The sequence below is a fragment of the Rhinopithecus roxellana genome, chromosome 9 (assembly GCF_007565055.1).
Source record: "Rhinopithecus roxellana isolate Shanxi Qingling chromosome 9, ASM756505v1, whole genome shotgun sequence".
NCBI classification, from domain to species: Eukaryota; Metazoa; Chordata; class Mammalia; order Primates; family Cercopithecidae; genus Rhinopithecus; species Rhinopithecus roxellana.
In genome coordinates this window covers 142012305-142027976 of record NC_044557.1, presented here as the reverse complement: position 1 = coordinate 142027976, position 15672 = coordinate 142012305, and the positions used below count along the sequence as shown (strand labels likewise).

At 34.7% G+C, this 15672-nt stretch overlaps 1 protein-coding gene across 40 annotated transcripts in view; it reads right to left on the bottom strand.

The window, feature by feature from the left end:
- PCM1 (pericentriolar material 1) overlaps positions 1-15672 on the bottom strand; it is a 109027-nt gene that overhangs the window by 72598 nt on the left and 20757 nt on the right. For 24 of the 40 annotated variants that reach the window (XR_004059230.1, XR_004059229.1, XM_030937348.1 and 21 more), the window contains 8 exons: positions 12494-12671; positions 12242-12331; positions 9160-9266; positions 6756-6972; positions 4326-4509; positions 3214-3387; positions 2558-2715; positions 2199-2437 (listed from right to left, as the gene is read on the bottom strand). Coding sequence is in view for 38 of the 40 variants with exons in the window: in XM_030937348.1 (XP_030793208.1) it covers positions 2199-2437; positions 2558-2715; positions 3214-3387; positions 4326-4509; positions 6756-6972; positions 9160-9266; positions 12242-12331; positions 12494-12671 (1347 nt within the window). In the remaining 2 variants the exon portion in view is untranslated. The remainder of the gene's footprint in view (positions 1-2198; positions 2438-2557; positions 2716-3213; positions 3388-4325; positions 4510-6755; positions 6973-9159; positions 9267-12241; positions 12332-12493; positions 12672-15672) is intronic. The other 16 variants (XM_030937377.1, XM_030937385.1, XM_030937384.1 and 13 more) reach the window with 2 other exon arrangements.

Below are 15672 nucleotides of genomic sequence, written 5' to 3'. Positions count from 1 at the left end.
AAAATTTACATTAAAAGATTAAAGCAGTAAAGAAAGCATGTTTGTATACATGTTTACACGTGTTCAATATACACACGTATATTCACGTGTTCAATATACACACGTTTGTATTTGCATACATGTTTATCTCACCTCAACAACTCTTCTTATAATTGAGAAATTTGGAAAAGGCCAATTCCAGTAATGGTTAAACAAGCTACAGTATATCAATAAAATAAAATGTAATCAATGTGTGGAGAAATGAACTCTCATAAAATATAAAAAATATAAAAAATGTAAAATATTTTTAAAAAATATTTAAAATTTTAAAATATAAAAAGTATAGAAAAATATAAATACATACCAAAAATTCTGTACATATAGAAATATAAATACACATGGAAATACATACAGAAAATTGCTCTCTAGAAAAATAATTGTTCTGGAGACCAATTAAGTTGTGTCCTTTAAAATGTACACAAACTCTTGACAGAGTAGTTCCACTTCCCCAAATCTTTCTTAAAAAACACAAATGCACAGAAGCTTGTGCAAGTATGTTCTTTGGTGCATTGTTTTTAAATAGTGAAAGACAGAAAACAAGTATATATTAACTAGACGCTATTACACATTAACTAAATTAAGGTTCTTCAATATACGGAAACTATACTGCAACTAAAAATAACTACATGTATTGTGTATATATATGCAGTATTAACATTTTATAATTATCATATCTGTGTTTCTTAATTACTTATAATTATATAGAACTATATATACTGACATGAAAGTTCTCTGACAGGATGTGGAGTGGGGAAAAAAGCTCCACTACTTAGTGTATTATACATACAATTTGTAAAAACAAAGAAACATAGCACAAAACGTCATGTATTTTTAAAAAACAGGTGCATAGTGATGTACCTAACTGCACAGATAAGACCTAGCAACTTCAGTGAAGAAGAATGGGAGTATTAATGGAGGTGAAGAGGGAGTTTACTAGTATTATGTACTTTTTTTGCCTGTAATCTGAGCAATTTGGGAAGCCAAGGTGGGAGAACTGCTTGAGGCCAGTACTTCAAGACCAGCCTGGCCAATATGGTGAAACCCCATCTGTACTAAAAACACAAAATTAGCCAGGTGTGGTGGTACATGTCTGTAATTCCAGCTACTCGGGAGGCTGAAGCAGAAGAATTGCTTGAATCCGGGAGATGGAGGTTGCAGTGAGCCAAAATCATGCCACTGCACTCCAACCTGGGTGACAGAGCAAGACCTTGTCCCCAACAAATAAATAAATAAAAATAAAAATATGTACTTTTTTGAACTGAGAGAGCACACTCACCTTTCACTTGAGTAATTCAAAGTACACAGCATTTCAAAAGAAACTGTTAATAAAACTTGAGTTTTTCATACACAAAAACTATTTTATATGATTTATATATACAACACCTTTATGATAAGCTAACAGTTATATAATTAACTATAATTTTATTACTGTATATACAATTATAAGTGTATGCATATTTTGTGTTAATCGTTATGTAATTAACTATAATTGTGTATTTTTACATTTGTATATACAATAGCATATTTATACAATTATAGTTAATTGCATAACGATTAACACAAAATATGTATAAACTGCTTTTTAAAATTTATGATTAATAGTTCTAACTTTAACCTTACTGAGTAACATATGGTTTTTCTTTTACATACAGTAGGTTAAGATCTCAGGCTCTGGTATCAGGAAGTCTGAATTCTGGCTTGGACAGTCATATAAACTTTGGCAATGAAGATCTCTTTAACCTATTTAATATCTACCTCATTGAGATGCTGCAAGTTCTACATGATACAAGGCCAAGAGTCGTCAGCAAAACAAAAACAACAAAACCTCTTCTGTTTCTGTAAATAAAAGCAGCTATATTGTTTATAATAAAGCTATGTTGGTAAATAATCATTCTCATTTATGTATTATGTATGGCTGCTTTTGCATTGTGAAGTTGTGACACGTACTGTATCGCCACAAAGCCTCAAGTATCTAACCAACTCACTCTTAATTTAAAAAGGTTGCTGACCTCTGACGTACAGAGTGTAAAGTGCTAAAAATTTAAACCTCACATATAAGTGCATTAGTATAATTAAACCAAAGTAATTATCATACGCACATTTTACTTAAGACTATACTATCTGACAAACAGGTTTTTAGAAGACCAAGCAGTATTTACCTGTACCATAGCAACAAGATCTTGTAACTGTCTAAGTTTCTGTTTTGCAGCCATAAGTCTGTTGATCTTCTGTTCAAATTCAGCATCTTCTGGATGCTCATCAACCAGACTGCTCCTGTGACTAGATAAGGAAGCTCCACTGACTCCCTCCTCTTCTGCTTCTTCCTCCTCTTCCTCATCATCTTCACCTTGTACAACATGAATCTCCGGTTCTCCTTCTCTATTATATCGACAATCTGCTGAAAACATGCATAATTAAAATTGGTAATTTAAAAAATAAACTTAAGAGTACACATGAACAAAAACCCACTTTGTAAGAATAACACGGCTAAATTATCTGTAAATATAGTCAGTCATACCTAAAGAAGGAGGCACATTTAGAGCCCTTATGTTGGCAGCAGATCTGTTGTTAATTTCACAATTAGAATTAACTGTTCTCCCATCTCTATTATTAGAAACACATTGTACATTACTATTACTATTTACTTCATTCCAAGTGGAAGCTACTTGTGGATTTCTAGAAGAAAGAAAACAGCCTGAAGTTATTTAAGGCATAAAAAAAGAGAGAAAGAAATCAAAGTTTAGAACTGCCAATAAAATAACTCCAAACCAAGAACATGGTTGGCTATTCCATTAAAATTCAAATTGAATAATTGACTCCTGCTTTTCATTAACTCGTGCATATGTGCTATTTAAGTAGAAAAACATCTGAAAAAAATGAAAATTACACCTAAAAATAAAGAGACAGCAAAATGCTAAGTTAGAGACATCTCATGATTTACTCAAATTCAATCTAACAAACAGTAAATTTACTGAACAATTGTACTCCATATTTCTCTATTCATTTTCTTCACAGGGCAAAGATGATTACACTGACCAAAATAGTAGACTTACAAGAGAAAAGCTTAAATAAAAGGCAAATAGTAAATACTCTAATGAAGTATTTTTGTTCCCACATTAAAACTATCAAGATAGAATGAATATGCTGGAAAAACATCCCAAAAATAATTCTTACCGAATGTTAGTAACAGGCTCAGAATTTTCATGCTCAGAATCATATTCTGACTCTTCAGTTTCTTCATCTTTCCTGTTTTCATTCACAGCATCTGTCATCATGTCTGATGTTTGTTCATAATAATGAACTAATTCTCTTAGCTCATTCAATCTCTTTCGAACTTCATTTAACTTTCTGATAAACAAAAAATTTATAAGATTTACACCCATTTTAGCAAATTAATGCAGACATTATTTTCATATAATAGCAGCTAACACAAACAAAATTTAGACCTAATGAAATATCCACCTGGTGTACTATCCAGAGGGCATGACTTTAAAATAATGAGTTTAATGCCAAGTACAGCTTACTCAAAATCTCACTTTTTTTTTTTTTTTTATGCTGTGTTAGGGACAAAAGCGTAAGAAAATCAATTTCAATTTAATTGTTCATTTTAAGCAGTGTAAATGTTAATAGCACAAAACTTGATGTCAAAAATATTTCTAGGTTTCTCAAGTATAAAAAGTGTGAAGTACTACTCAAATACTACCTCTCAGGCAAATCAGGTATACAGACATTACTGAGCATGTATAGAAGGTTCTTGATTTGTCTGCACATGAGATTTATACACTACATACTATGTTTACCAAAAAATTAGAATTAAGTTTGCTGAGTTCTGAATGTAAGTGCCAGGAACTGTGCCAACATTTTTTAATGAAAACATATTTATGAACAGGTGTATTATTATCCCTATTTTGCAGATGAGGAAATACAGGCTTAGTAAGGCTAAGTTATTTGTACATGGTAACACAGCCTTGTGTGATACAATTTCAGGGCTGTCTGATTCTACAGCCTGGTCTCTAAACCTTCTGAATACAGAAATTTTCTAACTGTAGTCTTATTTTTTATCCTTTACTTGAAAAACAAGAAAGTAGTTATCAGTTCACACACATCTCTTAGACAACTCAAATTATACACATACAACACACACACGCCTCTTCTACCTATCACTTAAGAATGTTTACAAAATTAAATAAATCTCGTTTTGCCAGAATTTTCAACACAAAGGAAAAAAGTATTTATCCCTATTATTTAACTTTAATCTATGTAAACAATGATTATAAATGTTTTACTGGAGTTTTTCAGATGGATTGAGATGGACTTCATTTTCACTCTCATTCTGAGAGACTAAAGAAGCAGCAGGATAAGGACCAGATGATGTAAGGCTACTGGACTCTCCATTGACAACCGGTGCCAAGCCTACAGGAGCAGAGGGAGCTGAAGTACTTCTCTGATCCATACTCCTTTGTGGAGAGGCTGAAGAAGGCACACAAAAAAACTTTTCTTTAAATCACCAGTTACCATACACAAACACTTACAGTTGCCTTGAATACCGAAAAATAAAAAGCAAAAATGATTAACAACTTAGTTTCTGCAGATTTAAATTTTAGAAACTTGTTTATTAACTTACTCCACAATTAAACACATCAAAATGCACACAGAAGACACGTTTACCTCTTTCTTCCGGAGACTCTATCACCTTTACATTATAACCACCGTGTTAAAACAGAAAGGAAAGAAGAAAAGATGGAAATTGACAAGAATAATGATATTCTACCTTGGAAAACTAACTAGAGGAGAACTCTAGTTAGTTTTAACTAACAACTAAATTTGGTAACTAACTTGATAAACTTGGTTCTAGGTTAAGTTAAACAGGGCCACTATGAATGATGTGCAGTACTCAATCTGTAATCTTTATCAGGTATCTGTAGCCAATTAGCTCTTCATCAGTTTTTCATACCCACAGACCAGAGAAGTTACATCTGGACACCAAGAAGGAACTTGTCCTGCTCCCGGAGAGAAAGAAAAGTGTGAAGGAGACCATGGTACCTCAAACCATGAAATATTAAATAAACAGCAATAAAAATCTGCTAATTAGATAATGGCTAATCCTCCATGGTCCTTGAACTAAATTTAATTACTTTCTATTTAACTTCTTTTACTATCAAATATAAATCATGCTTAAGAGAAATTAAAGGTTAAGAATTTCTGCACTTCTCTACCTCCTACCATTTCAAAGATGCTGTTATTTGCCAGTATCTTTCTCACAAGAACCATCATTATTTGTTGTTCACTTTAGTACCACAATTCCTGTAGGTGGTTTCCAGTAGTCTCCTCATTCTATTCCTTGACCATCCTACCTTTTGCTGCTGTTCTCACACTGCTTCCCAGTGAGGAAAAAAATGGCCTTTAAGAGTCATCAGCACACAGAATGCTACTTTATGAATACAAAACTGACCACGAGGACTTAAGCGCAACTTTCACGGTTTTTTTTTTTTTTTTTTCCGAGACAGAGTTTTGCTCTTGTTGCCCAGGCTGGAGTGCAATGGCACGATCTCGGCTCACCACAACCTCCGCCTTCCAGATTCAAGTGATTCTCCTGCCTCAGCCTCCAGAGTAGCTGGGATTACAGGCATGCACCACCACGCCCAGCTAATTTTGTATTTTTAGTAGAGACGGGGTATCTCAATGTTGGTCAGGCTGGTCTCGAACTCCCGGCCTCAGGTGATCCACCCGCCTTGGCCTTCCAAAGTGCTGGGATTACAAGCATGAGCCACCGGCCCACATGTTAAGTTTTTCTTAGTTGTGTTCATGTGTTTGTGAAGGATAAAAACTGGAATTATACTCGAGAGGAGGAAAAGACTAGCAGAAGTCGGGGCAAAGAAAGGATACGTTTTAGGGCAGGAATAGTAAGGTTCTTCTGTGGGTGGAAAAGAAAAAGGAGATATGTGGATAATAAGGACCAGAGGCTCCAGAGAAAATGGTTTTGTTGTTTTTAAATCCCTGTTTTCTTTCATTAGACATCAGCTAGAATGTTTAAAGACTAGTTGGAAGTTGCCCCTTCAATTTCTAATGCTCGAGCCTCTATTACTATGTGGATAAGAGACAGGAGCCATGTTTGAAAAGGTATTAGGAACTGAAGACTAGATCTGATTTAGATGAAGAAGGTTAAGTATGTGTGGAACAAAAAAGATAGCTCCTGAAGTTACAGCTGTCTGAGATGATTATCTATATATTTTTTAAAAATGAATACAAGTTCAGCAGTTGGAAGTTTTGGACTCTCCATACTAAACCATACATACAAGTTTTTCATAGATTTCTTTTTTTTAAATCAACACTCTATGTTTCATAGTTTTGGGTTTTTAAACCAAAGTACTAACTGGATTAACTTTTAAGGCAAAATTTTGAATATGTTAAAAAAACACAGTATTATTATGTGCACGTATCAAATATTACCTTCTCTTCTACCTTTCCCTTATTTTTTCAAGGTCCAACTGTATTCTTTCCCTTTTCTGAATTATAAAACTGATTTACCACGTATTTGGCTTTTATATATATTGGCTTGTAACTTAAAAACTTTTCAAATATAGGTCCTAAGTCCCTACAAATATTTTTGAGGAGCTATGTGTTCATTCACCAAACACTAAATTTATTATGTGACAGTATGTATATTGTATATTTCTGTGTCTTATACCCAATACTGCTGAACCAGATTTACTCACATGATGAATTGTTAAGATGCTGATCTCGAAGTGTATGAAGTTCTCCAAGCAATTTGTCCATTTTTTGTTTCTTTTCCTGCAGCACTCTCATTTTGCTAAACAATTGGACTTTCTCATCAGGTAAACGTTCTGAAGCTGATGGATTCCTGCTCTGGGAAACCTCCCTGGTTAATGAAAGACTTTCTGCCTGTCTTCTATTGTCTGGAACAGCTGGAGGCTTATTAAAAAACAAAAACAATAAAAGAAGAAGAATTAAGACTAAGGCAATTAAATGCATTCTCATTTTTTAAATGCACAAATATCCTTTATAAAAAGAAAGAAATATTTGCTACGTTGTGCTGGTAGGTAAGTATATACTCTTACTATTCCCAAATTCAATACGGTTTCCTGATATGCCACTATTAACACATGAAATCATCCCTCAGTATCGGTGAGGGGATTGGTTCAAGGACCCCTGGGGACACCAAAAACAGCAAATACCCAAATCCCTTATATAAAATGGTATAGTATTTGCATATAATCTACACACATCCTCCTATATACTTTAAATCAGCTCTAGATTACTTATAATACCTAATACAATATAAACACTACGTAAATAGTTGTTAAATTTTTAAATTTGCATTTAAAACATTTTTCACCAAAAAATATTGCCAATCCATGGTTGGTTGAATCCACAGATGTGGAACCTACAGATACTGAGAGCTGACTCTACATGGTTTTACAGACACATAACCACACAGAGGTCTTGGATTCACTAGCCATCATTACTTGAATCAAAAGTAGTAACAATGCCACGTTATATAAAATAAACCTTCAAACATCTCATTCTCTCTCTTGCCTTCTTTCTAGAACTAACACCGTAAACTTTAACTTCTTAACCTATCAATTTTTCCCATGACTTCTCTCTCATGATTTTTTTTTTTTTTTTTGACAGAGTCTCACTCTGTGGCCCAGGCTAGAGTGCAGGGGCGTGATCTCAGCTCATTGAAACCTCCGTCTCCTGGGTTCAAGCGATTCTCCTGCCTCTCAAGTAGCTGGGATTACAGGTACCTGCCACCACGCCTGGCTAATTTTTGCATTTTTAGTTGAGACGGGGTTTCACCATGTTGGCCAGGCTGGTCTCAAACACCTGACCTCAGATGATCTACCCGCCTCGGCCTCCCAAAGTGCTGGGATTACAGGCGTAAGCAACCGCGCCCAGTCCTCTTTTTTTTTTTTTATTATGAAACATTTCAAGAATCCATTAGGGCTTAGGAAATAATAAGAAAACCTCCCATTATGCTTAGTCAAATTTTAAGATTTTCCCATATTTGCATCAATTATTTTAAGAAAAATATAACATTACAGATTTAAGTAAAGCTCTGCTTGTACCCTTTCCAATGTCACTACCCACTCCAGAGGTAACTCCAACCTGGAATCAGGTATCTACCATTCTCATATGTTTTTATTTTCTAATGCCTATGTATACATACGCTAAAAATATAGACTTTTTTAAAAATAAGGTAAGTGGTATCCTTCTTAAACTTGAATTTTGTATTCATTAGCAATGGCTTATTTACTGTAACTGCTGTAAAGAATTTCTATATAAGAATTCATTAGCCCATTTCTGTTTATGGACATTTGGGCTGTTTCTGTTTTTTTGCTATTAACACAGAGTTGCCATGAACATTCTTTTATCTATCTTCTTGTGAACACATGAGAGTTTCTCTAAAGTAGGCCCCAGGTCTACCAGAAAAAATTCACTAGGTACTGCTATATAACTCTCCAAAGTGGTTGGGCCATATTCTCTCATTTTCACTTGCTCAGCAAGAAGAGACACTGCATCTTCAATCATACTCACTTCCAATGGAGAGGCATTAATTCATCATCCTTTTTTACCCAAGGCCCACATAATGAAAATCTGCATTTATATCACTTACAAAGTGCATCAAATTATAACACTCACTAACTCTCAAATTAAGAACTTTCTTAAAATTGTTAGTAAATTATTCCTTCAAATGAGAATTTCAAGGTTGTATGGAGTCCCACGTATCTAGTGGAAGGACAGAGATTTAAAGCAGTCTTAATGGTTGTAGACTATTAAGTCTTGTAGAGGAAAAAAGATGTCATCCAGTAGCATACAAAGAAAAACTTCACTAATCACGTCATTCAAAGAAAATTCTCCTCTAATTTAGTGATTCTTAAAGTATAGTCCCCAGACCACCGGCATTGGACTGAGACGTGGAGAAACCCACCCCAAATCCATGAATCACAATTTTGGAGGTGGGGGGGCCCCACCAATCAGAAACCTACACTGCTAAACAATCATGCCAGGTGATATATATGCTCACTGAAGTTTCAGAATCACTGTTGTAATTAACATGATTTTTTAAACTCAACTATACTGAAACACCTAGGTTACCTGAGAATCACGAAGCTGATTATGAAAACGCTGAATTAAATCATTCAGTTCTTCATTTAGTTCAGATGTGATACTGACGCCAGATAAGCTACCTGCGGTTTCTGCAACTGGAAAGAAATTAATAACTACTGATTAATATAAATAAAACACCTTTTTTAATCTCTGAGAAGCTAAAAAATAACTTTTAAAAAATAATTTAAAAAGCTCACCTACGTACCTTGAAACTAGTTAACAATCCTATCTATCTGCCAACAATCATTTTATTAGAACTTTCCATCTAACTTAAAAATGAAGGGATGGTCACAAAACTCTAGTAAGTGATTCATCTTTTTCTGTCCCAACATACAAGTAGGGTTACTATTACATCCCAATTAATAGTAGTGACTCAGTGGAGCAGGTCTGTCTAAGGTCAGTGGGGAGTGGAAGGGAAAGCGATAGTGTAAAAAAGCACAGCTGATTCTGACAAGTTTCAATCTCCATGTTCTTGAATAGAATCAATTCTCTGGTAGAGCGGCTGGCAAACTTTTCTTAAAGGTTCAAATAGTAAATATGTTAGGTTTTGTGGGAAATACAGTTTTTGTCTCAACCACCCAGATCTGCTTTTACAGGGTAAAAGCAACCACAGACAATGTAAACAAATGGGTATGGCTGTGTTCCCTAAAACCTTATTTCAGGCAATGAGCCAAACTCAGCTGACCATAGTTTGCTGACCCCTGCAGTAAAACGGATAATTTATTGACATGGCTGTTTATGATACAAGTCATACTAAAAGACTGTGGTTTTTATCTTCTTAATTTAAAAATAATGTCCCCATATTCATAAAGCAGTTTTGTGACAACAATTTTCATAACAGTTACTGTTCTACTAATGAATAACTCCATCCTGATCCTCACTTCTAACTCTCCAACTCTAAAATAGACATCAGTGGCCAGGTACAGTGTCTCACACCTGTAATCCTGAAACTTTGGGAAGCCGAGGTGGGCAGATCACTTGAGTACAGGAGTTCAAGACCAGCCTGGGCACCACAGTGAGACCCCATCTCTACAAAACTACAAAAATTAGCCCGGCGTGGTACACCACGCCTGTAGTCCTAGCTATTCAGGAGGCTTGGGTGAGATATTCACTTGAGCCTGGGAGGCAGAGGCTGGAGTGAGTCAAGATCACGCCACTGTATTCTAGCCTGGGTTGATGCAGCAAGACCGTGTCTCACAAAAAAAAAAAAAAGAAAAGAAAAGAAAGAAAAAAGACAATTGGTTATAAATTGCTACTGTTTTAAAGGAAAACACTACCTTTTTTCCACTGAGAACTGAGAATATCAAGGCTATGTGGAATCCTATATATCTAGTCAAATCTCTGCTGAGAAGAAATTACAGTACTGATAACACATGTAACTTGCTAGTTAAGTGGTGAAAGGGACACGCTTTGAGGTAAAATAATTATCTCAAGATAATATCTCATATACCAGATTAAATACTGTAATTGTAGCTTTTCATGGCTGTTCATTAGTACACCCCTGCAAAATATCACAAATACAAGACTACATTTGTTTTAAAATTACTAAGCTAAAATTCTTTTTGAAACAGTATGAAATAAATTCAAACTCGTGCATTCTACTCCTATTCTCTGACTCAGTGTATTTTTTTAAAAGAAATGATCTGCTTACTTTCAAAAGTTCATATTCAGAAACAGAAACAAGACCCCTGACTTAGAATTCGACAAACGTAATTCTGCTAAAATTCTATATAAATCTAGGCAAGTCACAAACTCTGTAGAGTTCCTTCGCTACAAAACAGAAAAAAGAATTAAAGCTCTGAGTAACCTAGAAATCTCTGATGATCAAAGGAGATTATGCAAGTTTAGAGATTAATAGAACTATCAAGGGAAAGCTTTTAAATGTGATATTTCAAACTCGAAAAATATTTAAAAGGTTAGCCATTAACTAAACTAGTATTAGTCATTATGTTAAAGTATTTTAATTATCATTTCCTAAATTATCTATTTCCTAAATATAAAAGCTAACGGTACTTTAAATTTTACAATGGAGAAATGGGGACAAAAATCTTTGTAATTATTACTATATACAGCTATGTAATTATTACAAAACAGTAAGTTATTGGCCAGGCAGGGTGGCTCACGCCTGTAATCCCAGCACTTTGGGAGGCTGAGGCGGGCAGATCACGAAGTCAGGAGTTCGAGACCACCCTGACCAACATGATGAAACGCTGACTCTACTAAAAATACAAAAATTAGCCAGGCATGGTGGCAGGTGCCTGTAATCCCAGCTACTCAGGAGGCTGAGGCAGGAGAATCGCTTGAACCTGGGAGGCGGAGGTTGCAGTGAGCCGAGATCATGCCATTGCACTAGAGCCTGGGAAACAGAGCAAGACTGTCTCAAAAAAAACAAAAAGAGTTATTTGAAAGTCATAACGTTCCTTATGAAAATGTAAACTTAAATTAGGTATAACAGGGATGAGACAGCTGAGTCAGTGGGCTAGATTTGGACAGCAGAATAAACTGATTCACAACAGGGCAGCCTCAGTGAGAACCTAAACCGCCCTGCAAAAACAGAGTGCTCAAAGAAGAGAAATTATTATTAGAAGGGGATGGTGTAGACTACTAGAAAACATAACTTAGTTTTGTTGAGTTTCAATAACTAATCATCTTTTCTTTCAATTTAATGAGACACTAAAATACTTAAGTTTGAAGGTGATGATAAACTTACAAAATCAGATTCAATACTAATAAATTCAATACAACTTTCATCTAAATCACACATGGCTATGAGGAAAGGAGGAAGAAAATTTCTGACTCTCAGGAAGTATAGACTATAAATATAAATATAGTTCTAAAGAGCTAGTATATACAAAAGGATACCTAATTAAAATAACAGCTACTACTAACTTTGAAGACTAAAGATACTTTATAAATTATTCACTGCCTCACTTAAGGTTTTAACCCTTTCTTGGGAGGCAAGCAAAGAATGACAATCCTAGCTGAATAAAATAGAAAAAAAGGAAATAAATGCATCATGAGCCTTATCAGTCTGAGGTACAAAAACAGAACTACAGCCTGTCTCTTTTACCTCTTAAGGGTACTCTCTGATGAAAAGAAGAGCGATCTGGCTGTCTGCATGGTATAGTATGATGGCCAGGAGTTGTCCCTGCAACCTTTTCTGCATAACCAGAGAAAAGCACAGGAAAGTATAAGCCTCATATGACGGTTTCTAAACTAGACAACAATCAAGATCTGATTATGTAATAATTAGCATCCACCCTGCAATACAATTATGTATGAGTCTTCCTTGCAAAAAGAATATTCTCAGACTGTGACATACCAGAATCATCCATCACTGCAATAGCTTGCTCTGCTTTATGTTGCAGAGCTAGAAGCGCAGCCTGCCGTCCCTGTAGAGCTCTTAGTTGCTCCTGTTGTTGTAACATTCTTTTTAATAAATCATGTTGTTTCTTCAAATTTTCTATCTCTTCCACAGGCTCCTGCTGAGGATCTCTGGCCTGGAAAATAAGACCAACAATACTCGTAGCTGACTACTAAAATCCACGTTGCTGTTTCAACTATCAATAGCAAAGTATACACATTGATAACAAATTATTAAATATACAACCCTAAATACAGTTTTAGCAGACATCAAGAAAAAAGAGTAAGAATAGAATGATGACACAGAGATACAGCCTGCCACTTAAGACTTAGGTAATTTCACAGTAAAAAGCTATATAATCAATGGCTTAGCAGGAATACGAACGAACAAAAGGAAAAGAAGAAGACACAGAAAACATAAAAAAGGCCAAGAGGGATGGGGACACACACACACACACAGAAAAATCTAGGCCCCTACAGAAAAGTAGGAGCACATTATGCTGGGTTAATGACCTGAAAGTCTTGTAATCCCAGCACTCTGGGAGGCCGAGGAGGGCAGATGACAAGGTCAGGAGTTTGAGACCAGCCTGACCAACATATGAAACCCCATCTCTACTAAAAATACAAAAATTAGCTGGGTGTGGTGGTGTGCGCCTGTAATCCCAGCTACTCAGGAGGCTGAGGCGGGAGAATCACTTGAACCCGGGAGGTGGAGACTGCAGTGAGCTGAGACTGACTGCGCCACTGACCGCCAGCCTGGGAGACAGAGCGAGACTCTGTCTCAAAGAAAAAAGAAAAAAAAAAAGAACAAAGATTAGAAGTAAAATTTAAAAACAACAACAAACGACCTACGAAACAGGCACACATACTATTTCTAACAAAGGACTGAAATTTCAAAAATACATTTTTTATTTGATAATCTTATGTAAAAAGATTTTAATTTAATTGCATCACATTATCAGACATATAAGAAAATAACAAATTTTATATTATGTATCAAAGACATCATTATTTTACTCTTAAATTATGCTGATTCATCTGAGTCTGATGACATAAAATGGAAGTAAATACTTCCAAATTCCCCAAAAATGCTAGGAGGTTATCATCTAATCTAAAAGTAAAGGGATGGATTAAATAAGTAGCACTTACAAAAAATGATGAAATTTTAAGTGTTAATCTTAAAACTGCTCAAAATGTAACCCAACAAGAAAATAGAAAAGCTAAGCAGAGACAAATTTAAATACAACTGGAAACAATGTATTACAAGCTAAATTATACACTGAAATGTATACCATAATTATCTTTTTCATCACCGATTTACCTTTTTAAAAGTCTTTTATTTTAAAAGTTCAATGATTTTACCTAATATTTACATAAAATATATCACTTCTGTTTCACTTAGTCAATTTTACGTGTGCACTGCTAACAAATATTGGTTGGGGTTATGTAAATTTTAAATAAACAAATGACTAAAGAGAGCAAAGAAGTTCAAAGATTTCTTTTGAAAGTAAAAATGCACTCATCTACACTTGCTATGCACATCTGATTCCTGGAGAAATTATGGAGCACACAGATGGGCTCAAGAGAAACTCCCTTCTGGGTGACATCCTTTACCAGTACTATATAAAAATTTCTTTACCTCCCCACGTAGAACTCATCAGTATTGTGAATAAGCATGAGTAACTGTGGTAGTATTTTACACTTTCACTTGGAAATCAATAAAATTGGTAAGTAAACAAGTAAGTACAAGGCAAAGAGTTAAATATTCAAGAAAGTTATGATCAAATAGGAAGTTGGCTATAATTAGATTATTTCATGTAAACATCAGAGGTGCCTAGTCAGTGCCTATACATTCTAGACCATCTCTAGACTTCATGAGCATGGGAAACAAATAGGCTACCTGGATCTTGGTAACCCAATATTTATTAGAAGTTTTTCTATTGTCTTGAACCTCTAATAAACTGAAACTTTTAACAAATTAAGTATTGTTTACTCAGTTCTCTCCTATCCTATATAAGGGGAGTTACCTTATAAATATTTACATCTATTTCTGTGGAAATTCATCCTAGTATGGCTTATTTCCAGACAGTTTACATCTTTAGGAAAAAAAAACTTTGAAGGGTAAGGATAATTATCAACAGCTAGCCCTCTCAGAATGCAGCAAAAATAATTTTATAATGATTTCATCAAAGTCAACGGTAAAACGTAAAACCAAACCAAATAGGTACAGATATCAACAGAATGAGTAAAAAAAAGAATCTCCAGGTTGATCAAATACCCTCTAGCAAAGCATAAATTATAATTAGGAGGAAAAAATTACGCAAATGAGAAAAAAGCATACTTTTTAAAAAGTTCTTTAATCCTTATTAGTCACAAAACTGTGATAATCTAATTATAAAGAATTCTAAGCTATTAAACACAATTACCTTCAGATTTTTCACTAATGCAAAAATGAATTCCCAACAATTTTCAAAATTAGTGAGGTATTACTACTAAGTAACTTTCACATTCATATAAACACTTCAGACTGATGCTCAGAAAAACTGAGCCAATTGATGGGAGCCTATGATGAAATATACAGAAGAGGAGAAAATAAAAATATCTAGGTAGGAGTAAGAACATACCAGGAAGACGGCACCTGGAATAGAAATCCAAAAAGGATGCTAGGTGTATTTTAATTCTTCAAATACATATTTTTATTTAAACTTTTTTTGAGAAAGTACCTTCACCAACTATGTTTTTCGTTTACAGAATAAAAAAAAAACTTAGGCATCAAATCCTGACTTGTAAATATGTAACAGTGCAATTTCAGAGAAGCCTCAATCTTCCTTTCCTCTACTCAACTGAGGTTCCCCTAGTAATTATTAATGGACCCAAATGTATTTTTCCAGCTTCAGATAATTATGTACTTCAATTTCTTAACGTGAAAGGTGAGGAACTGTAAGCCTAGAGAAGATAAAGCTGTGACTTATTCAATGTCACAGTTAAGGGAAATCGGGTTCTTACACTCTAGCCTTCTTTACGTCATATTGTCTCCTCCAAATTACGTGCTGGTTTTTAAATACAAAAGTGTAAGACATCATGTCTGAAGAACCACAGCTGGTTTACAAGACAGGGCAAGCTCACATGAAATAATGA